The sequence below is a fragment of the Geospiza fortis genome, unplaced genomic scaffold (assembly GCF_000277835.1).
Source record: "Geospiza fortis unplaced genomic scaffold, GeoFor_1.0 scaffold27, whole genome shotgun sequence".
Lineage (NCBI taxonomy): Eukaryota > Metazoa > Chordata > Aves > Passeriformes > Thraupidae > Geospiza > Geospiza fortis.
In genome coordinates this window covers 6,083,886-6,107,237 of record NW_005054329.1, presented here as the reverse complement: position 1 = coordinate 6,107,237, position 23,352 = coordinate 6,083,886, and the positions used below count along the sequence as shown (strand labels likewise).

At 48.1% G+C, this 23,352-nt stretch overlaps 1 protein-coding gene across 5 annotated transcripts in view; it reads left to right on the top strand.

The window, feature by feature from the left end:
• Window positions 1-23,352, top strand: part of LOC102035001 (collagen alpha-1(XXVII) chain) — a 146,847-nt gene that overhangs the window by 65,518 nt on the left and 57,977 nt on the right. For all 5 annotated transcript variants that reach the window (XR_004081746.1, XM_031057213.1, XM_031057210.1 and 2 more), the window contains 12 exons: window positions 2,782-2,826; window positions 5,104-5,157; window positions 5,499-5,543; window positions 10,092-10,145; window positions 10,840-10,893; window positions 11,038-11,091; window positions 12,055-12,108; window positions 12,419-12,472; window positions 14,340-14,384; window positions 15,051-15,104; window positions 16,254-16,298; window positions 21,847-21,900. Coding sequence is in view for 4 of the 5 variants with exons in the window: in XM_031057213.1 (XP_030913073.1) it covers window positions 2,782-2,826; window positions 5,104-5,157; window positions 5,499-5,543; window positions 10,092-10,145; window positions 10,840-10,893; window positions 11,038-11,091; window positions 12,055-12,108; window positions 12,419-12,472; window positions 14,340-14,384; window positions 15,051-15,104; window positions 16,254-16,298; window positions 21,847-21,900 (612 nt within the window). In the remaining variant the exon portion in view is untranslated. The remainder of the gene's footprint in view (window positions 1-2,781; window positions 2,827-5,103; window positions 5,158-5,498; window positions 5,544-10,091; window positions 10,146-10,839; window positions 10,894-11,037; window positions 11,092-12,054; window positions 12,109-12,418; window positions 12,473-14,339; window positions 14,385-15,050; window positions 15,105-16,253; window positions 16,299-21,846; window positions 21,901-23,352) is intronic.

The window sequence follows — 23,352 nt, the reverse complement described above, 5'->3', positions numbered from 1 at the left end:
ATCACCGTGCTGCTCTGGGGTTTGAGGGGATGATTTGTGTGAAGTAACCCACTCCACATGTGCCTGCAAGCTCCCATTTGTCATGTATGCAGCATAAAAGTTATTTTCACAACAGACTCCAATCACCAAGCCAAGCTCAGCTACAGCTCCAGCTTTTGTGGGAATTCAGCACAAGAATCATAAATGCAGCGAACTGAAAGAATGATGTTCCCAAGGAACACTTCTGCAGGACTTTTCCCATCCTTCAGTCAACTTAAGCCATGGGTCAGAGTGGAATCAGTAGTCCCAAAGTGGAAAACTTTCTGATTGTACTGCTATTTCCAGCCAGCCCACCAGGAAGAGCAGGAATCCTGGAGGACAGGAAGACTTTTTTTGTTTGTTTTCCCTAAATAACTTATTTTGTTTTCTTTTGAATATGCAAGTTGTCTAAGCCCCATTCAGAAGATGTTCTCAATGCCAGTCAGCTGAATGGCTGTTCCCAGAGCCTGGGAGAGCAGCAAATGTCCCGTTAATTCATCCAGAAGGATTGCTCCTCTTTCATCTTATCAACGGCTCTTAAATATTAATGTGCCTTGGCCATGGCAGAATGAAAACAGACTGTTTGGGCTGACTTAAAGGGAGGTTCACAGGGTCACAAGTGGAGTCACAGACGCAGAAAAATGCCAGAAAGTCTGTTTGTGGAGCGCACAAATATGCTAGGTTTGGTAGGTGGGGTGTGCAGCTGAGCTGTCAGGGGCAGGATGGCCTCGGGCCCGGCTGCCACATCCTCTGTTTGATCCCCTGCTGGCTTCGGAGGCTGAGCCACAGCCTCTGATCTGCTCTGCAGCCCCTCCGGGCACAGCTCCTCCAGCCCAGGGCCATTCTTCCCTCCTGCCAGCTGATGAGAACTGTCAGCCATGGCATTCCAGATCCCACGTTCCCCCGGAGTGCTCCAGCCACTCCAATTAGGCTCTTAATCACAGGAATTAGACGTGGGAAAGGGCTGTTGATTCATCTCCTTCTCTCTTGTCCCAGTGCCCGGTCCATGCACTGAAAAAAGGAGAATAGAGCCTGATTTCCCTCACAGGTCAGGGACTGATAGCCAGGAAAGGCCACTTGTAAATCCTCCATTTCCTAGACCAGGGAATGGCTCAAATTAACAACTAGTCCTGTCCTCATCTCTCAGGGGAGTCCACCCCCTCCTCTTCCAAGAGGAAATCCTCTTCTGTTAGCTGTGAGCTCATGCATTTCCACAGACAGCCGTTCTGCCGACGAACAGCAATAGGACACAAGGCAGAAAATCTGGGAAATGCCTCTTGGAGCTGTTGGGACCAAGAGCTGAGCATTCCCCCAGCCTGCAGCCCAGCCACCCTTCCTGGGGAGCCCAGGCCACCGTGCAGCTCCTGTGCTCAGCATTCGTGGGATGCTCCCTCTCCTTCCTGAGCCAGTAATGCCAGGCCTTGGCTGAAAGCTTGCAGCCGACCTTATAACAGTAGCTCTGAGGACACAGAAATCCCACCCATGAGGAACAATTGCTCCACAGATGTCCCAAGTATGCAGGAAAGGAACTGGCCATTAAAAAAAAAAAAAAAGGCAATTTTAGGCTGGTTGAGATTATGAAACGCTTTTTTGTGTGTGTGCTTGCCCAATAGTCCTTTACTCCACTTCCCATAAAATAAACACACGTAACCCTTCAGCCAAGGAGCCCTGAGCACATCCAGTCACGTTGCATCCCCTTCTCTTTCCTTCTCCACTAGGCAAACCTCTCCATAAAAGGGGAGCTCTATTGCACTGGAGGGGGCTCCACCAGATGTGCACCATAAACTGAGCAGGGCTGTCAGAGGAAGTAGCCAGCATGATCCAGAGCAGGGGCAGGACTGGCTGAGTGAAAGGGAAGTTCAGCATTTCCAATGCACTTGTTTTGAGAGGCCCTGCTGGAGATGGAGGTGTGTCAGAGCAGGTCCTTGCCCTGGCCAGCAGCTCACTGTTTGCATGGCCAGGGAGGCCACTGAGAGGGACACAGGACAGGCTGAGCAGCCCATGGTTGCTGAACTGCTCAGGGACCTGGATGGGTGAGTTGTGGGGGTCTGGCAGAGCTTCTCTGCTGTGCTTCGCTTGGAGATGCCATCAGGTACCTACCCGCCGGTGCTTCTGGATGGCTTTGGAGAGCTCACGCAGAGAAAGTTTGTGGTGAAGCTGAGGAGCCAAAGCAGCTCCACCAGCCCCATCAGCAGTCTGACCCTTGGAACGATGAGCTCCAAGGTGCCAAAACACTCCCAGGACACATTTGCCAGCACCAGAACCTGCCATACCCTCTCCCCAAATTACCCAGTTTCATTTTCATGCAGGTCTTCCTTTTTCTATGAGTTTTATTGGTGCATAACCACTCCCAAAACTCACCTTTCCCAATGTTTAAGCAGCAGCTTTCCTCTCCTTCCCACCTTAGCCTTGCTCTCCCCATGTCCCCTGCTCCCTCTCCCTGCCAGTGGCTGGGTCCCACCTGGGGCAGTCTCCCACCTCTCCCCTGCACACTGAAATGTTCCTTTCATCCAGCCTGCTCCTGGGAATAACTGCCAAAAACAAGCAGCCTGTGTCTTCCCAGGATGTGCTCTCCTGCAAATGGAAGTTCTGGATAGCTTTGGAGGGGAAAGGGGCTGGGGATGGAGGGGGGGATGGAAGGGGGAGGGATGGTGTTTTCCCGTCTTTTCCCTTCCCTCAAACCCCTGAAACACTGAGCTGCCTTTCAGCCTCTGCTTGTCTATAAAGTGCTCTGCAACCGTGTGGGTTTGTCTTTCCTTTTAGGGAGAATTGGGAGCCCCAGGTCCTCCTGGAGTCCTTGGACTCATTGTAAGTACAAAAACAAATGGAGATCTGCCTTGTCGGGCTTTAACCCTTTCAACCTGCCTAACTGCACACAGATTCTCTTCTTCCTGTGAGCAGGATGACTGTTTGCATGGGGGAGGTGTGGCATCTGGGGAGAGAGGGGGTGTCCTGGTGGATTCAGAGGTGGAGGAGGACAAACCCTTTCCAAGCAAAAGGAGACAGATTAGAAGTCTGTTGTTAGTGTCTTTTTTTTTCATGGTAACTTGCCCTTTTGATAGCATTTGCCAGGGTATTTCTTCAAAGATGCAGCATTCCTTCCACACCAGGATCTCTTAAAAAGCAAGTCCCTGTCAGCAGTGACCTCAGGGACACACAGTTCTTGTTCACTGGAGAGTCTGAGGGCAGGAACAGCCTGTCCTCTGGGTAAACAGGAGTTTTAAAAGCCCTTTCACCATCCCATCACTAATCCAGGTAATTTTACTCAGCCAAATTCCACCCTTCATTACCACTTTTCCCCCAGCAGGAGATAAATGGCTGTAAGGATGGGTGGCAGCTCCTCCTCTGGCAGCTGTGCTGGGGGTTAGTGAATGCCCAGCAGAACATAGTAGGGTTTATTTTTAGGTCTCAGCACTTGTTTTAGGTTATTCTCTTCCATGCACAAAAATTGGTAAGCTCTGTTACTACTACAGCATTCTTTCATAATGATTCCTCCTCAGCTGTGACAAATCATGGAAACTCGACTTACAAGGAATGGTTAAAACCTTCCCCTTTTGCCTTTCCATAGCTTAAATTACAGGAGTGTGTGTCAGCTTAGATCAAGGCCTCCATTGCACTAAGCATTGCACAAACCCAGAAATCTCACATTCCTGGAAGGAACAGCAGGGAATCTGGTGGAACACCCATCTTGGAGATGAGGGATTGGGGCACAGGTGGATTGAGAGGAAGGTTTTCCATGGAACCAGGAATTAGCTCTGCTTCCCCTCATTAGTGGAGATGAAAGTAGCTACTTTAGCCATAGCAGCAGAAAGGATGCGCTCCTGTCAAAAAAACTGGAAGATGAAAATTGCTATTTAAAACAATACCATTGAAGGCATCCTTGCTTTTGACAAGATTTCTCTTTTCCTTGTTGCCATTATCTCACAGATATTTGGAAAGATTTCTCTTTTCCTTGTTGCCATTATCTCACAGATTTTGTGCTTGTTAGAAAGTGTAAGGTCAGAGATGGCAAATGTGATCATGATCCTTCTAGAGATGATGGAGCCAGAAGCTGCCTGTCCTCCCCTCCACACTGGCCCAGCCAAACTTCAAACTGAGATTCGGGTCAAGCTGAGTCAGATCTTGTGTCCCAGGGTAAGATGCAGCTCCTGAATTCAGGCTGCTGAAGCATCTCTAGCAGGGTAGACTGGCAGTGACCTCCTCTATCCTCCTGAGGAGAAGGGAGCACATCCATCCTGTCCTGTCCTCCCTGAAGGAGCTCCAGCTGCTTCCCCAGGGTGTGCACACACTGCAGGGCATGGAGAAGGTGACACATGGCCCCTGCTCAGTCTCCTCCTTGCCACCTGCAGCCGCCCCAGGGACCAGCCAGGCTCTGCTCACGCACCCCGCGGAGTTTGGTTCACGGTGTAAGAGAGGCTGAAGAGCAGAATTAGGTGTAACTAAAGCCTCTTGCTCTCCTAATTAGCCATGTGGGCAGAGCTCTGAGTAAATGCATTTCCACAAGCAGCCTTTATGCTGGGAGGTATGAAAAGGGCTCTGTTGGGGTGGCTGCAGCCCAGCTCTCTCTGCGTGACCGCGGGCCCGGGGCTGAGGCTGGAGAATCGCTCCTTCAGGGAGCCTGCCCTGTTTATTTACACACTGAGGCCAGGCCAGGCACCCTGTCACTGCCTCTCTTCATGGCAGGGAGCAGCCAGAGCCCGTTTCAACACCAGCACTGAAGGGTTTCTGTTGTACATCACACATGGGTGCCCACAACAGCCAGAGCTCTGCTGTCCTCCTGTGTCAGACTGAGTCCAACACACAGTGCCACTCTGACTTCTCACTGCAGCAGGATGAGACCCCTCTGTCCCCATCTCCTGCCTCTCCTCTCCTTTCTTTGAGTGCTGCCTTTATTTAGGGGCTGTCTGTACATTCAAAGAGCCTTGACTCAAGCCAGGGTGCTGCTGCTGATATCAGTAGTGCATTTCTTCCCTGCATCAGTAGTGCAGGGATACTGACACTGGATATCAGAGGAATTTCACACCACATGCAGGGAGCTGTTGGGTTTGCACCTAATGACTGTGGTAATTTTCTTTCTCTCACTAGGGTGACATGGGCCCTGTTGGACCAATTGGCTTTCCAGGACCAAAAGGATTAAAGGTGAGGGAATCTCTGAGCTCTCATCTCTCCATAGCTGGGCTGAAGGTTGTTCTGTTCCTCCTTGGGGCAGTGGTGACTGCCCTGAGAGAAAGGATGGGCAGCAGTGGTGTTGAACACAACATCCCACTGGTGCTGTCAGTGGAGAATTCCAGAAGCATTTTCCCACATGAAGAATGTGTGATGGAGCACCCTTTGGGAGCAGTCTGGTACTGGACCTTGGGACTGTCCCAGGCCAGTGCTGTGGGACTGAGCCACCAGCCCCATCAGCAAACAGCAATGTCACAGACCTGAGCAAGTCTCCACCATGGCTCAGCCTCACTCTGAACTTTCTTTTGTTTCAGGGGCTGATGGGGAACCCTGGAGAACATGGACTGAAAGGTGATAAGGTGATCTGAATACTCCCTTATTGCACTGTGTTTTAATTTTGCATGTGAAACCCCCTTTCCAGCTTCTTATTCAGCATTGTAGTGCTGGTTCCACCCTGGCCATCTATACCCCATCCTCTCACTCTCCCTCCATTTGTGACACTCTAGTTTTGATTTTTCTTTCTTTGGTATCTTCCCCATCCCCTTTTCCATGGAGTATAGATAAGCTAAGCTCAGATCCTCTTTGGAGCTCCCATCTCCCCCTGATAATGACAGTAATGTCCAATTACCTGGTGCTCCACTGTTTTTATGTTATTTACATGATGGGATGGGGAGGAGGTGATCCAACACTGATAGTGAGGTTGCATTAATGCATTTGGGGGAAAGGTGTGGTGTGGAAAAGCAGCTCTGTATCAAACAAACCAGGTGGATCCTCTGGAAAAACTGTCGTGTGTTGGATACCTCTGCTCCTGTTCAAGGAGCCTCACCTCAGTTCAGCTTCCTACTGGGAGGAAATTGCCTTGTCCCAAACTGATATAAATCACTGTAGAAAAAGCAAAATGGAGAGGGGCCTTGATTGCAGTGATTTAGTGGTGCTGGCACAAAACCACACAGCTTCAGCTAAATCAGCATGAAGCTGTGTGTGTAAATGTCTCACTGTCACAAGAACCCTCCTCCTACAGATATTCAGCTGTAGGATTTATTTAGTCTGAAGGAGTGGGAGGTGCAGTTATTTATTGCTGGCTCTGATTGCTCAGGAGGGCAGTGGAAAATGACCATTAAGTGTATTCTCCTCCTCCTGTCGGATGTTTTATTCTCTTCTTAGATGTTTGCTTTTAGAGGATGATTTAGCAGCCCAAAACTGCACAGGGGGGGAAGTAGTGTCAAACCAGTGATTCAACTCTTCTTATACTATAGCAGCTCTTTGCCAGGACTCCTGTGTCTGCAATTTCCATTTCTCCCTTGTGCTGCTTTCCCACTTCTGTTGAGAGCAGTGACAAGGCAAGAGAAGGGCTTTTCTTTAGGACAAGCTTAAGGCATTGTAGCTGGTTTCTGGACTAAACCCCAGATCCTGGAGTCCACAGACTCCTCCATCCACTCCTTGGGAGAAATGGTTAAATACCTTAAAAACCACCAAGATCTAAATCATTGTTTAGCAAAATTAACCTTCCTGGACAGTTCAGTCTCCATCACTTTATAGACACTGCTCTGTTTATGCCCAGTATTTCCCCAGCCACTGCTGTCACAGTACCCAAATGGTTTGTGGCTCTCTCTGGAGTTATCCTTACAATACTCCCAAGTGTGGAATTATCCATCCTCCCAACAATCCCATGCTCCTGAGGTACAGGAAACCTTTCCTTCCCCCCCTCAGGTGCCTCCCCCTGCCAGCTCCAGGCTGCAGGTCATCCTGCCTTCCTGGGTTGATGAAGATTTAATTGGATGTCTGCAAGCTCCTATTAATCCCATCTGTCTTGGTCACATCCAAAACACGTGGCCTTGTACAGGTTGGGTTTTTTGTAGCTGAGGAAAACTCCCATCAGTCAGCAGCAGTCAGATGGATGCTGGTAAAACCTGAGAGCAGTGACAGGGTGGCTGGATGGTTGTGTAGGGCGCAGGTGCCACCTCAATCCAACTGGGAGAATGTCCTCACATCACATGGCCAGGTGTGAACCAGAATAAAGGACAGCATCTCACTCCTCCAGCTAAAATCACATCCTTTTATCTAGAAGCTAGACAGGCAGATCCAGGTCATCCTTCTGTTTGCATTCCTGTGTTTTCATGGAGGCAGGGAGAGGGGGAAGAGAGAGAAAAGTGGAATTACTGTGTGACTCTGAAATCAGGACTGGCCTTGAGAAGGCCACGTGGGGTGATGAGTGCAGGGGAAAGGTGGAGGAGGAAGCAGAGGAAATCCCAGCTACTTGTTCTCACAAAGGAGTTTTATGAATCAGGACATCTGTAACTTGTGGAGGACATGGCTCAGGCAAATACCTCTGGAGCTGTGTGGCGTCAGCTCCCTTTGCATTGCTGAGCAGGAAGTCTTGGGAACAGAGACTCCAGTTGAGGAAAATTGAGGGGATTTTGCACAACAACCTCCTCTGCATCCCCCAGACAGCAAACACATCCCACAGCTGTGCATTTGGTCCTTTCCCTTGCAGCCCCTCTCTGTTTGTGTTGGGTTACACAAGCCCTGGGGGTGTCTGAAGCTGCATTTCTTTTTATAGGTGAAACATGAAGCACAGGCAACATCCCATGGGCAGAGGCTGTTTGTAATTTCAGATCCTGCATTCCTTTTCCTGCCCCATGAACCAAGTCCTTGCAGGCCCATTTCGTCATCTCAGCATCTCGGTTTTTAATAACAACCATGCCTGACCTCTTTCCTCTGTAATTTTTCCCTCATATTAAGGACACAGATCCCAAGTCCCAGTCCCAGGGCAGGTAAAAGGTGATGCCTCAGTGCTCAGTTCTGGTTTAAGAGATTGACAGCCATGGATGGACTGTTCATGCTGTGACATTTTGCTGTGCTATCACAATAACATGTGAACATCTGGCGTGAAGTCCAGCTCAGGTTAAGAGATGAGTTTTGTTTCCCTGCTTCCTTCTTACCCTCTCTAATGCCCATTTCTCAGAGTTGTTTGAAAACTGGCTTCACTGTCATGCCCCACTTTTCCTAAAGGCTGGAAACAAAAGTTTGTTCCTGCGTTTTGCTATGCTCAGGAAACTCTTTTATTTTAGTAATTATTACTTAGTGTCCAAGTATTTCTTGTGAAACAGTATTTCAATTGCCACTTGTACTCTCTGGGTAGAAAATTGCTTAATAAAAAATATAATCTTTCTTCTTTGACCCTCAGAACTGATGATAAAGCCAAATCTCAGAGCCAACCTGTCACTTCCAGAAAAGTTGTTTCCATGCTGCCTTCAGCTGGGAGCCAGAATTAAGTAGATTTCAGTGTTTTAAGCTTTGGACTACATAAAATAAGTAGAAAATTCAGAGAAGATGAGAGAAATCTGTGAAGGAGATGGGTCACACAGTAGCTTTTTTACCATTTCTGTTCTATCTAATACTTGGGTTTCTTCCGAACTGAAGCTGTGTAAAGAGCTGATTGTTTCCATTTTGCATTGCCAAAGGAAAAAAATATGGAAAATAGTTCAGATGAAACAAAATGTTGGTTATTTGACTCAAATTAAAATATTTTAGGTTGAAAACCAAATGAGTAAAATCAATTTAACATTTTTAAGAGCAACATTTTAATTTTGCTACGTAAAAGACTTGTTTTGAAGATGGTTCAGTGAAATGTTCTGGGAAGATCTGCCAAAACATTTAAGCAAATTTAGCATGAATCCATGAAATGTTTCCATCATTGAATCTGCATAGTTCTTAATTATTTTTCTTCTGAAAAATTGTCTTTGAAAAGTTTTTACTAACTCAAACCTGAACCGTCCACAATTTGATTATCCCCTGCATGTTACTGAAGTAGTTGCAATTATTTCAGCTCTCTGATGGGTGAGAGTGGGTGGTTTTTCTGGAGTGAAGTGGACTTTCTCTGACATCTCTCTGTGGACTTTGGCTCTGTTGCAGGACTCCATATGTCTTCCATGTGGGCTATGTTTAAACATATAGCCCTGGAGTGGCTCATTCCCTTGCTGGGGAGCCAAGTTCATGGGACAGAGTTCCTCCAGCAGTTATTTTTGTTGGGTCTTGTCATTGTACCAAGTTATTGTAGTCATTCCTCCCTTGACTTCCCAAGTAGAATTTTCCTTTCTCTGCCCCATCATTGACTCATCCTTTGTTTAAGTAAATCAATGAATCCGTGAAGCTGGAAGGGGCATCAGGAGGTGATTTGGTCCAGAGCTGCTCACAGCAGGGCTGAGAGCCAATGCAAGGTAGCCCACTGCTCCTTGGAAAACCTTCAGGGGTATTTGGCTTCCACCCAAGGAGTCAGAATCTGTTATGTTGGTCCAATGAGGGACAGACAGATAGACAGACAGCTTGGTGAGGAAATACTGTCAGTGATGGGCTCCCCATCCCAGTGAGCACCCCCGACCCCTCCCAGGGAATCTCAGCTCAGAGATTGGCAGTGAGGTGCTACTAAAGCATTACCAGAAGTTGCTCTTGTTTTCTTATGGAAGAGGATTGATGTTTGATGTCAGGACTAGGATATGCTCACAGAAACCCTGAGGATTGTTTGCTTTTCTATAGAGCCTTGTGAGAGAAAAGGTTCATTCATTGAAAACTGAACTCTTCTGTTCGGCTGAATTTAACACTTCACCACCATCATGGTCCCTGTTAGCCAGAGGAATGTGCTCTCTCTTCTTGCAGCTCCTACAGACACACAATGCTGGGGAATTCCTGGGTTTTGCTCTCCTGCAGTTTCCTTCCTCACCTTAGAATCAAGCTGGGAAATCCACACTTTGTTCAGGGTTGTTGCTGCATTCAATGTGATCTGCAGCTCGCCAGCAGTTCAGTTCTGAGTGCAGCTGCTGTTGAGTCTTTTGCACCTTCTGAGCACCAACCTGGGCATTTTGGCTGTTGCTGTTGCCTGTTTTAACTCTCTGGTGATGTGTACCCAGGGTGATCAGGGAAGAGCAGGTGTTCCAGGAGATATTGGCTTCCAAGGAGACAAGGTAATTGTTTTTCTTTTCTTCTTTGTTCTTTTCCCCTCACATAGCAGTGGCCACCAGTTATCTCAGTTCCTCCACTAGGAGCTGGCATTAGCTGCATCCTGCTGTCAGGTTCCCCTGCTTGGATAGTTCCCACTTGGGGTATGCTGTGCCTTTCTAAAATCCACGTGAGAATATGGATTTTATAGTTACTCATAGTAAAAGCAGTTCTGCAGGGTTTTTTTGTAGGGGCTATGTCTCCTAGCAGAGGTTGGGAGTGATGGCATTGATGGGGATGTGTGTGAATGTGTGTGGTCCAGAGGCTGCAGACTCAGGAGATTTTGTCTGCTCAGTGCAGCAACTTAAACCCTGACCCAGGGAACCACTTAATGCTCTGTATAACTTCTGATCAAATGACTTCTCCCCTGTGATTTAATGTGATACTGCCTGTGGCTGACAAATGTTGCACATCGCCCTGTGCTGGAGCCTGCGTGGCTCTGAGCCACAGCCAACTGCAGCAGTTTGTGTTCTCTGGGGCTAAATTCAGGGCTGTCCTCAGGAACATCTCCCTGACATCAGTGCAGCTGTCCCAGCTCCATGCAGGGCTGAGCTCAGCCTTTAGGAGATGCTCCTCATTCTGCAGCAAAGCTGGAGCCTGGGGAATTGGAATGTTTTTTTGATGCCTCGGTGTGTTCTGAAAAAAATGTGTCTCTCTCAGGGCAGCCAGGGTTTGCCTGGGGTCCCTGGGGCACGAGGGAAGGCAGGCCCCCTGGTAAGTAACCGAGCACCCTCTGCTCCCTCACCTCCCTTTCTAAGGTGCTGTGCCCAGCTGGAAAGACAGCTTGGCTGTTCTAAACAGGAAACCTGGCAGCCAGCAGCCAGCTCACTTCTCCCCATGTTTTTCCAATTCCTGCAGGGAAAAGTCGGTGACAAAGGACCAGTTGGGTTTCCAGGACCACCTGGCCCTGAGGTATGTCCCACCACCTCCTTCTCACATCCTCCAAGCCTCAGGCTTCACTTCTCTGCTGGGATATGAGGGCACACGAGTGGTGATGGGGTAGGAAGAATCAAGATGGGTTCATGACCCATTCTACATCTCATGTAGATGAGATCCTGGTTTTTCCTTCCCCTTTTTTGTCATAGATAAAATGAAGGAGGTTTTTTTTTCAGTTTTCCCCCCTTTAAAATACCACTTAAAGTAGAAAAGCCTCTTACTTCCCCTACCAAAAAAAGGTCACAGTGATACCTTAGATGCAGGATGAGCTGCCACCAGCACACCATCATTTTTTCTCCTTCCTAAGTGACCAGACAAGGTCTGTAAGATGCTGGAGAGCCCCTTCCAGCACAACTGATGTCTGTTTTCCCCTCATCAGCGTTCTGGTATTTCACAGGGTCTGGAAGGGCTCTCAGCCGAGTGCTGCCACTTAGCAATCGTTCCTTTTTGTTGCTATTGGAAATAAGCAGGGATTCCTTTGTTTCCTGCTCGATGGGTGGGTGGCTGGGTGGGAAGGAGCCCTGCCAGGCTGACGGCAGCTAACGAGGGTGTCAGCACCTTTCCTAATTCCTCGCCTGCTTCCCTTTGTCGCCGAGGCTGCAGCTCCTTTCTGGGAGCACAGAGGTTATGAGCTGGCTCAGAAAGATTAATTAAAACCCAAATCGCTGCTTTTAGCTGTGTGATGACAGGGAGGCCCTCACTGCAATAAATCTTGTAAGAAGATGAACCTAAAGGGAGTTAGGGAAAGGCTGCTCTTCCATCAAACTGATGGTGCTGCTCCTTTGTGTCCCCTTCCCTCCCAAAGCTGTGGTGGCCCCCACATGGACACTGCCAGCATGTAACACACCTTGTCCCTTAGATTCTAACTAAACCTCACAGAGGCTGACACTGCCTGCAGAATTCCACCTTTGCACCCTGACTGTTCCTCATTTCCTCCAGGGCTTCCCAGGTGACATTGGCCCACCAGGAGAAAACGGCCCTGAAGGTCTGAAGGTGAGTGGAGCAGAGACTGCAGCTCTGTGTGGGGTTGGAAGCAGCCAGGGAAAACAAAGTAGTGGGAAGGGGGGAAGAGAGAAAGCCCAGGAGATTCCTAAAGATTGTCCTGGCCAGCATCTCAGCTTGGTCTGTTTGCCTTGAGGTGCCTCCAAGTGCAGCGTTTTCTTTTCTTCAGATTTTTTTTTTCTGTAACAAAATTGACATTGGATAATGTCCCATGGCTGTGAAAGAGACTTTCTCATTTTAATTGCCCTTCTGAGCTTATGTTTCTATTTTCTGAGTATCTTTTCCTTTGGCTCTTTCTCAGGGAAAGCCAGGAGCACGAGGTTTACCTGGGCCAAGAGGACTGCCTGGACAAGAGGTGAGTGTCCTCAGCTCAAAAGAGGTTTGATTTACAGAAGAATGCTGAATTTTCTAAATTAATGTATGGTGAAATGGTGTTTGTGGTTCAAAATGCTCTAGTCCCTCTGAATTTGGAAGCAGATGCTTATACTGAGTGATCAGAGCCCTGCAGAAGAGGAGATCCTCTGAGCTGTGTGATCTCCAAGGCCTGTGATCTCTGCTTCCAGTCACTGCTGACATCTGCTGACCCTAAAATCTGCCTTGGCTTTGCTTTTAAAGCCTGTTCCCCCACCCCCAGATGGGTGTTAGAGCCCTTTTCCCTGCACATCCCCTTGCACAGACATGCCCTGGCCTGGCATCTGCTTTCTGCTCCTTTTAAGTGTGTTCCTTTTCAACCATGAGACCTGCAGACTCTGCTCTCTCACACGGAGAAACATCCCTCTGTAAAAAGAGAAGGAAATGGGAATTGCTGCTCTGCAGAAATTCATTTGCCCAGCACCTGAGAGCTTTCACTCACTGCTTCACCTCAGAACCTGAAGCATCATTCCCCTTGCAGTCATTAGGAAGGGAACAATTGTCACTGATTTAATTGTACATGATGGGAGCAGCAGAGAATGTCTGGGTTCCCTGTTTATCCTGTGGTAACTCCAGTGACATTGGTGTAATTTCCTCTCACTCAGGCCAGTGTAAGCTGTTTGTCCAGAGTCACGAGACATTGTGTAAATAATACTGAGCACATGCATGGGCAGGAGCTCGTTTTAATAGCACTAATAATTCTTAACTTTTTCTGGGAACTCTTCTGCTTGTTCTCTAAATGGGATTAATGCAAATTAGCTCATTTATTTGCAGTGAAATAGGGGGAAAAAAAAAATATTCCAGCCAAAATACAAAGGGAATCGAAGCCCTGCATTCCAGGTTCAGGCAGGCGTGACCAAGCTGCCTTCAATTTGCTCTAGTTAGTGAGTGTAAAAGTGAGCCCAAAGACATGGACATGGAGTTTGGTGTGAGCTGTGCTGCAGGGCTCAGAGTGTGCAGCAGAGCACAGCACTGTGTTCTCACCACTGTGTTCACCCAGGGCACCGGGTCAGGGCTCTGAATTAAATTAGATCCCTCTGGAAACGGGGCATATTGTGGGTGGCTTGTCTGTGCCCTTGGAGCTGGGTTCCTGACCCCCAGTCCCACCCTCAGCCTGCCAGTGCCCCTTCATTACCAGGGCTGCCCACCAAAATGAGAGCAGCCAGGCTGGGGCTGCCAAGGGCGCTTTTAATTCCTCTCTTGGCAGTTGGGTTTAGACACTTGAGATAATTTTTGTGAAGCTTAATTGAAGGTCTCTTAGAAACTGTAGATCTGATCCTATCACATTAGAAATTGGTGTGGAGCCAAGGGAGAGGAGCGAGTCCAATTGCTGTGTGAGATTTTGTGATAGCTCCATTCTGCAGCATGTGTAGTCCCAGCTGAAAGCAAAAGGGAAACGTTCATACAGTTGCCAAGTGGTTCTGTGGGAAATTTTGGAGCATGCTTTTTTGGGGGGAAGAGAGAAAAAGAGAACTCTATAGCATTCACGTCCCTGCCAAATCAAATGAAGCAGAGTTATGGCAGCATGTCCAGGGTACCCCAGGGGCCAAATCCAGCTCATCACAGACCAAATCAACTGGTGTTCCCTTGGTCAAATTTTGGATGGCTTTTGCTGGCAGAGCTTGACTTGAGATCTTTTTTTTCCTGAGAAACCTCAGAGGCTGCTCTAAGATAGAGAAGGGCTCAGCTGTTAAAATGTGACAGCTGAACACACAGCCTGTGTTTAAGCGCTGCTCATACTGCAGGCATTTCATTCTTGCTGCATGGTGAGTCCAAATTTTGTCTTTTATTTTAATTTCTTTTCAACTCAGGGAGATGAAGGCCCCTTAGGACCACCAGGAGTCCCTGGTCCAGAGGTAGGTTTCATTCATTTATTCACTCAGTCATTACCAGCTCTGATGACTTTGCAATGGAATTGTAGTTAAATTCTCATAAAGCTTCCACCCTCCTGGTTTGGGAAGTTAATCTACCCTGCTATGAATTATTGTCTTGTCCAGGGCTTGATCGATTGCTTGATCCAGGATGGCTGAAAGTCCAGGAAGTGCCTTGCACAGGGTGTTGAGTTTATGACTTTCCTGGAGTCTCAAACCTTGAGAAACCCTCTAATGTTTAAACAGTTCATCCTCAAGATAAATGACATTGATTGGAAAGCATCTCCATAACCAGCCCTTGTGTTTCTTCCTTGATTTATAGTATTTTTCAATGAGTAGAGGAAAAAGAAAGAGAAAAAAAAAGACTGGACAGTCAGAGAGAGTCCTTTTGACCTCTGTGATATATCACAGAAACAGAGTTAGAAGAAGCAAAAAGAATATTTTCATATTTGAGCTTGCCAGCTCAGGATTTTGTAATGGATCTGTACATAATTGTCACCTCAAGATAGTAAAATATCCCAAAAATTTGTAATAGGTGGATCAGAAAATGAATATTTTATATTTATATTTTATTTTACAAGCATGTAAGCAGCACCTGTGAGCAAAGCAGCTGCAAGCTTTTGATGTTTATGGTTTTTCCATGTATTTCAGGGTCGGTCTGGTCGGAAGGGATTTCCAGGAACACCTGGTCCCAACGGTCCAAAGGTAAGAAAAGAGTTTGTTCCTGATCAGGAAAGCAGTGGGTAGAAGGGAGGAAAGGAAGAGGGAAATGTCTTTTCTCACCCTTGACCACTCTCCCAAGTATTCATTCCAGAGAGAGCAAGAGAACTGAGGGTTCATCTTTTTCTCAGAATTTTGGGGTCTCCGCTTCTGCTTCTTTCTTCAAAAAGAATGATGGTGCATTTTTAAGCTATTATAAACAAATGTGTTCCTCTTTTGATATTAACCAACTTCTCCCTCCATCATCACTTCATTTTCCATTGCTTCTCCATGGTTTTGTTCTAAAACAATGCACATCATTCCTATCTTTGCTGCCTAATTATCAGCAGGAGCCATCCCAGGGCAATGCGCTCCACAAACCCACACTCGAAAGGAAAGAGAAAACCCAACAAAAACAACCTCTTCAAACAGTAAATAGCAAAAATGTGCTCTGGCAGCACATCTGGAGTATCTGCCTACTGAGAAAATACAGCTGCTGTCCTGGAGACACTGCTGGTTACTGGTGAGCCTGGCTGGCCCATGCAGGGCACTCTGCCTGCCACAGCTGCCCTGCTCCCTGGTGGGTGTGCAATCCTTCTCCTTCTGCTTTCTCCTTCACCCCTCATCATTTTCATGCTCTGGACTCCTTCTTCCTGCACTGGGATTTATCTCACACAGGTTCTTGCTGTGGTTTTCCTGTGGAGGCTCCATGTGACTGTAACGTGTGCCTGTCTGAGCTTTTCTAACAACAGAATCAGGGGCCAGCATTGCCTGGGAATATTTGGGTTGTATTTTCTTCTTCTGCTTTGTAAAACTTTGGGATAAAGTAGCCAGGACTAGGCTGAGCCTATACCATAGATATCTTATGTTTCAGTGTGGTTCTCTGAAGGTTATTTTACTACAGCAGGACCAGCTTTTGGGGCATTTCACTCCAGAACAGCAAATGTTTGCTCCATGTTCGTGTCAGTAGTGTTCTTACTTTGGATAAGTAAGAAAGTTCTTTCTTCCTCCAAGTCACAGTTGGTTTTGTAAGATGTTGTTTCTCACAGATTTTCCCTGATTCACACTTTGCAGCCCAAATAAAGGGTGTACAAAGAGCCAGGTCTGGCTGGCAGCGCCCAGTAACCCATGTGCCCTTGTCTCCTTGTCCTGCAGGGTGAGCCAGGAAACCGTGGCCGACCAGGGAAAGTTGGTGAGCAGGTAAATTCCTCATTTTCCTTGTCTCCTTGATGATCTCCTCTGCACAACGTGTCCTGGGTGCCCAGAGTGCAGGCAGAGAGCAGTGGCCAGGCACTTCTGGCCACCTCAAAGCTGCCCACAGCCCTGGTGCTCCAGGTTCCAGGCTTCAAGGAGAGGATTCTCTGCTTTGGGTGCTTTCACTTCCCCTAGATTTTCTGGGGAGTAGAGGAGCTAGCAGCTAAAGAAACCAGACCCTGGGGAAGAGAGACACTGAGCTGCATTTTGTTGTAATTTCATGGAGAGCATTCTGCTGGCATAACCCAGGACATGCACAATCCCTGTAGGCTTTGGGGGAACCACAGGCATCAAGGAAAAAGCAACAATTGTTCCCACATCTCTGTGATTGAAACCAACAAACTTGTCCACCAACAGCCCTGAAAGTGAAGCCACAGAGCCTCCAACAAATTCTGTGTGTTCCTGCACCACCACACCAAAGTGGCTGTGGCAGCTGGCCCTGGCACTGCGGGTGCTGCTTCCCACCACTGCTGTCCTTCCCAACACTTTCCCTGCTGGATGGTCAGCTTGGTTTGCTTTGGTTTAGCTTGTCAGCCTCTCTGGCTCTTCTTTGGGTCGCTTCCTCCAAGGGTTTCTGACCAAGCAAGTCTACAAAAGTCAAGGTGGATCCTTTTCAGTACCAGCAGTCTGATACCAGCCTCTGTACATATCAAAGGTGGTTACTTGTCTTTGGAAATTAGAGCCATTTCTGTGTTATGGTTGTTAATTTGCTCCTTGAAGAGCAACTACTGAAGGAGCAAAGTTGTTCCGCACATCTGATTTTTACTTGCAGATTTATCAGATTGTGCACCATCTCAGACAACACTTCCCAGTGCTTTGTGCCTCAGTTTCCCCTTCTGTGGAAGGTGTGAGACAGCCCTGAGCAGACCTTAGCCCAGTGCCTCCTGTTCTGAAGTGGCACCTGTGGACACTGTTAAAAATGGATATTTAAAAGTGCTTTGAGATCCTTAACCAGACATTGTCCTTGAAGGGCAAAGCATCATTAGGATTATTATTCTTTAACTTCCCTCAGGACTGACCTTGGATGAGAACTGTAGGCACTGTTCATCGAAAAGAAAACACAGCTGGCCTCTGCTGACACTGAAACCAGCACAGTGGTAGGAAAGCTGCCTGTGTTATTCTTAGTCAATTAGTCTCTGCCTAGAAATATCACCCAGAAAATTTCCATTTCTGAACCAGTCAAGTAATTAGAACAAAAATGTCTCACCAGAGTAGTGAGAAATAACTTCCTCTCCCCTCACTTCTCCACGGAACGATGCTGGAGCATTGGGGTTTCCTTCCTCCCTCCACTTAAACGTCAGCAGTTGGTGTTGGGGCTGGGTTGGATTTTTGCAGAGCCCTTGGCACTGAAGACACCATCACCTCACCCTGTTTTCTCTTGTGGAGACCTCGATGTTTTCTATTCCACAGTAAGGGTGGAAAACATCACACTTCTCAGTCCTGCTGCTCTGCCTGACAAATGGCTTCTCTCAGAGTAGAAAATCTCAGCATGACAGTATGAGAAGAGAGCAGCCATCCATCTCACTGGAGATTTCTTCCCTTTCTTAGGGACATCTGTGTAGGAAAACACGGGAGTTTCTGTGAGGTTTCCGGCGATACTTGAGCTCTCCTTGAAAAATGAGGTTTTAAGGCACAGGGCAGCCCCTGATGTGTTGTTTTTCCACTGCAAGGACACCGACTGGGGAAGATCATTCATGAGATGCTTGTTGTCTCCCTGTGCTGGAAGGATTCCAGCTGCCAGGCGCCCCAGTACCCTGGAAATGTGTGGGTTAACCCTTCCTTGCCTGGAGATGGAGTCAGAAGGATATGAAGAGGAATGCAAGGCCTCTGGCCAGGGAAGCCACCAGCCTTCCTGTCCCTGAAGGAGAATGTCACCAAAATGTCCATGCTGATGGTCAGAGAGCCCCGTGGGAGAAGCAACAGCCTGGAGCAGGCAGGAAGGTGCTGCCACCCCAGGGAGCCCCTGCTTGGCACCAAAAATTCCCAGTGAAGAGTTGTGCCTGCTGAAAGAGGCTCCAATTGCCTCATGTCCTCAATGGGATTGGGAGGTCCTGTCACAGCAGGAGCAGCTGTTTGAGTCCCTTCCCCTGGACAAGAAGTGACAGCCCTGCTCACCCACGGGGCTGTGTCAGGGTCAGCCATGTACCCATCACTCTGTGCTGGGAAGGGCACCCAACGCCCTTCTCTTCTCCTTTAAGGTCTAAGTATGATGTCTCAATATCAGTATTCTAAGACCATTTGTCAAAGGACAATGGCACCATCTCCTTCATGTCTTTCCCCTTCCAAAGGAGAGGGGCTCTAATGTCAGGTTTGCAGATGGGGACGTCGTGATTGTCTTGGCCAGGGTCAAGAGGGTCACCAAGAATGGAGCAGGGAAGTGCACTGGTGTTTCCCACATGTCAGCACTGCTCCTTTCCAACCCTTCACCTTCTGCTCCAGGGCGTCTCTGGCCTCCAGACATCTCAGTCAGGGATTTTCAGGCACTGTGGTGTTTCCACAGCACCTCTCCACCTTCCCTCCCCTCACTGCCAGGATGGTGGAAACCCAACCCAGCCCCAGGGCCGGGCTGAGCCCGGTGCACAGAGGGTTAAACCACATGGCTGTTCTTTGCGGGTCAGAGCGTCCTCCTGTCTATAAACCGCGATATTTACTGTTTTACTTTCCCTTTCTTTCATCTGAATGGGAGGATTGTACATTTACTCCCTCCCGTCCCTTCCCTTTGTGCCTGGTTTGTTTTGTTTTGAGTTCTGGTGAACCAGTCAAACACAGAGGCCGCCATCGGTTCCCGCTGGGAGCCACCAGCGGGCCCGTCCCTGGGAGACCCTGCTCATGCTGGGCTGCTTCTCCCTCCCAAACGGGCTCTGATTTATGCAAGCCTTCAGTGCTGACTTGCTCTCTGTTGGCGGAGCCAAGAAGGGGGGCTTAATTATGACAGGGCTGGACAATAAATGGGAAAAGCGAGACAGGAGTTAGGAATTACAACCCACCAGTCCCCCCTCCTTTCCTTGCTCCCCCCCTCCACGAGCCCCCAGCAACTTTTTAACAATCTCCATCCCTTTTCCGCCGTGCCCTTGGCTGGGGAGTACAGCAGACTGAATCATGAGCGACATGCTGAACTCCTGTCTAATATAAATGTTTTACATTCTTTCCTCTATAGTGTGGGCCTTTATCCGGGCAGCCACTGCTGCTGGGACTTCACGTGCATCATTACACACACTGCCCAGAGCCCTGCTTGGTGCAGGCCCTCTTTTCAACCCTGGGAACCTGAGAAAAATATGTTGTGCCACAGCCATTTTAGTGTAATGACCACAATTCGTGTTTGCTTTGATTAAATATTTGCCATTGGCAGCTCTTCTGGTTCTTAAAACCTAAATCTTTCTGTCTTAAAACCTAAATCTCCTCGCCTTTAGTGTCTATCCCATTTTGGCCAGTGAAGAGCATCATTACCCAATCTTCCCCTGTTTTTCCTTATACTCCTGATAAATTACTGAGATTTATTTGGCATGGACATATCTATCTCGATTTGTGTCTGCTTGCAGACACAGCAATGTCGGTTAATTTAGCCCAGAGCAGACAGTGCTGGCTGCAAACACTGCAGACTACTGTGCTGGAAGCTACAAGGTCCCAGCCCTGCATCTCACGTTCACAACCATGGGATGCTCCTCTCACGTGGGGAGCAGTGACATCTTCCCCTGTGCAGTGCCACAGTGCACCAGCGCAGGCAGAATTTCCCCTGGGTTTGGGCTGAGATGTTGGCTGTGCTCCCCTTCCATCCCATCTGTGCAGCAGGAGCAGTGTTGGCCATGCCAGCAGGTTTCTGCACAAGCTGCCATAACAAGCAGCACATCTGTGACAGCAAGGGGGGGGTCTCAGGAGGGTGTTGGGGGCTCTTGGTGTGCTCAGATCCCTGCAAACCCCTCTGCAAAGCACCAGCAGGCCAGCTTGAGAAGCATCACCAGTACACCTGGCTTCAGGATCCAGATTCCTGAGAGGCTTTTAAGGTGGAAGCTGCCATGGACAGTGGGTCTGAAAATTGGCCTTCAAGCTGAGCTTGGATATGCAGCACCCCTTGGAAGGGAGTTTGAAAGAGTCTTGTTCTGAATGGGACCAACACTTTCTGCAGAGCAGGGATCCCTCTTCTGCAGGAACTGGCCTAGGGAACCAGAAATTTCTTAAAGATCATATTCCCAGGAGAAAGAGTTCTGTGGTTTTCCAAGAAATTAGAAATTAACGAGATGTAGCCTTTCTCTCTTTATTGTCTATTTTTGCCTAGCAATGCATTTCCCTGTTGCATCTCATTGCTTTGCCATTCTCTGCCATAACATTTGCCGTCTTCGTGGCCTTGGGCTATTGGAAAAATTCAGGAACTGGATGCGGTTGTGTACCTGCACTTGTGTCTTGCTGGAAGGATAATTGATCCAGCAGCCTTCAGCAATGCCACCCAGTGGCAACCTTGCATAGGCAGATGTTGCAGAGTTTTCTGCTCTCCAGTTGATTCCTGCACTGGGCAATCTGTGCTGAGTCCAGCTCTGCTTGCCGTGGGGATCTGGTTCATGCAGCCTGGCCACAATGACAATGTTGTGCTCCAGGACTGCCTCAGTTTCTGACACAAAGGCCATTTCAAAGCAAAGACCACTTCAGAAAGGCTGGTGACACCCCTACAGGATGTGTGGAGCTTTTCTGTTTGTAGCTGTCATCCCATGGCTGATTGGTATTTCCACCATGGCACAGAGGAGACGAGTGCCTGCAGTGGCAGAGGGGACAGTCCCTTACATTTCCAGAGCCAGAAACCACTGGAGCTGGTAGGGAGGTTGCTTTATCTTAATTCTCAGGAATCTTCTCTTGAGATTGCATCTGTTTCCATCTTCCTAATTAAAAGCAGCTCTGTTTGCCTCTTCGTTATCCCGAACATTGTTAAACCCTGAGCTTAGGCTGGAGGTTTGTTCCAAGATGGTTTCTGAGTGGTGTGCGAGATCCACTGCCCTGCTGGCCTCTCTGGCTGCAGGAACCTTTATTTCCTGCTGGCATCCCACCAGCACAACACTATCCAGGGCAAAATTAGTCTGCACAAAGGGCTGAGGCAGCTTGGATTAACCCAGAAGAAGCCTACCCAGTCCAGCTGCTAAAATGATGCTGACTCTCTGTCTCTGCACAGCCCAGGAGCTCCTGGGGAAGCTGTTTTGGGGAAAGCTCACAGAACGAAGCCTCACTATGGACTCAGCCTTCCTTCCTTCTCTCATCCACTGCTCTGTGTGTTGTGGTTCTTGCAGATCCTGGTGCTGCTGTTCCAGCTGGCCCCTAAAGCAGAACCAGCTGTGGAGTTAGACATTCCCATGGCCGGGAGCAACTCCATCCGCTCTGGTAGCCAGTAGGAATTACTGAGCATTAGACAAGGGATGCTGTGCTATTGCAACCAGCAAGGTGGACCAAAGGAACTGTTTACTTTCTCAGCAAATAAAGACTGAAAATTAGCTGTGCTCTTCTCTTTCCTCAGGGTCTCATGGGTTTCATTGGTCCGGTGGGGGAGCCTGGAATAGCAGGAGAAAAGGTAAGATTGCTTGCAATGAAATTGTTGTAATTTTTGCAGGATAGCGAGGCTGGGGTGGGAGAAGGGTTGTGGAGATTTAAGTTGTGATGTGAGTGCAACACCCAGCTGGGAATGAAGCACGTCCAGGGTGTCTGAGCTAGACTAGGAGCAGGCCAAAATCATCCACTTCCCATTCAGGAATTAACATGCGCTGTCCTCCAGGGAGATGCTGTCAAATATTCTTTGAAAAATTAGCTTTCCTCATTCATAATATGCCAGGGAATTTGTATTTAACAGTCAGCTGTGGTTTTTATGGGAACGAGAGATCCATCAGCCCTATGTTGCTGGTCATGGGAGGAGTCCATGGGATTGAGGTTACAGATTGCTGCAGAGGTGTCCTCTGGGTTGCTAAGGGGGGGTCACACAGGACCAGGGCTGAGCCTGCATGGAACACGAGGTCTCAGCAATTTCTCAGGTGTACAAGAGTGCAGCCACCCATCTGAGCTGGTCCAAATATTTCCCTTTTTATCTGTTGAGGACCATCCCATCTGGCTGCCCCTGAATGCTTTGGGCACACTCAGGGCTGGTGCCCTCTTGTGTACACTACAGACACAAACCTCTTCCAGGGGAATGAAAAGGACTTTATTTCACATAAAAACGTAAAAGGACGTTAATTTGTTTTCTATTAGAGTGTAAACTTTTATTCAGAGGCAGCTCCCAAAGACAAATCATGTGTGTCACTCATTGTACCTCACTCGCACGCTGCTGGTTTTCATTGGTGCTTTAATTATTCACAGTGCGGCTGTAAAGATAGCGAGGAGCATAAAACGATGCATTCCACACATCAGTGCTCTCTTTCTCACTTTTATTGCTTCAAGCCCTGTCCTCTGGGTAATGATGTAAAGACTCTGTGACAGTTATACTGTGTTTGCTGCAGATCCATTTTATTGTCTGTCCACAGCAGCCTTTGGAAAGGCCTTTCTGTCCTGTGAGCCCTGGTGGGGCAGTAGCAGAGTCAGTCTCAGTCCAAGCTGTCAAGGCTCACAAGAACTAAAAAGAGTGACATGATGTGGGCTGTGTTTTAGAGAAAGAAAACAGAGGAATAAAGAGTGATGTGTCCAGGGTGGTTACACAGCAAATTGGTGCCTGAGTGAGCTGTCTCACTGGCAGCTGCAGCCCTGAATTGAATGAAGAATAAGGTGTTTGCCATGCAGGAAAGATCTTTTCCTCCATTCCATTAAGTTCACATTTGTCCCTGTGCCTTCCATGCCAAAGCCTTGACCACATGAAATCTCCTCAACTTCCAGATCAGCTCTGTAATGGGATGATGTTACATCAGTGTCAAGGCAAACCCAGAATGTCCTTTGAAAGTCTGCCCTTGGAGATCCTCAGCACAGCTGGGATTTCCATCAGGCTTCTCTACCAGGACAAATTTAGGGATGACAGAAATAGCTATCATCAAATCAAAACCTC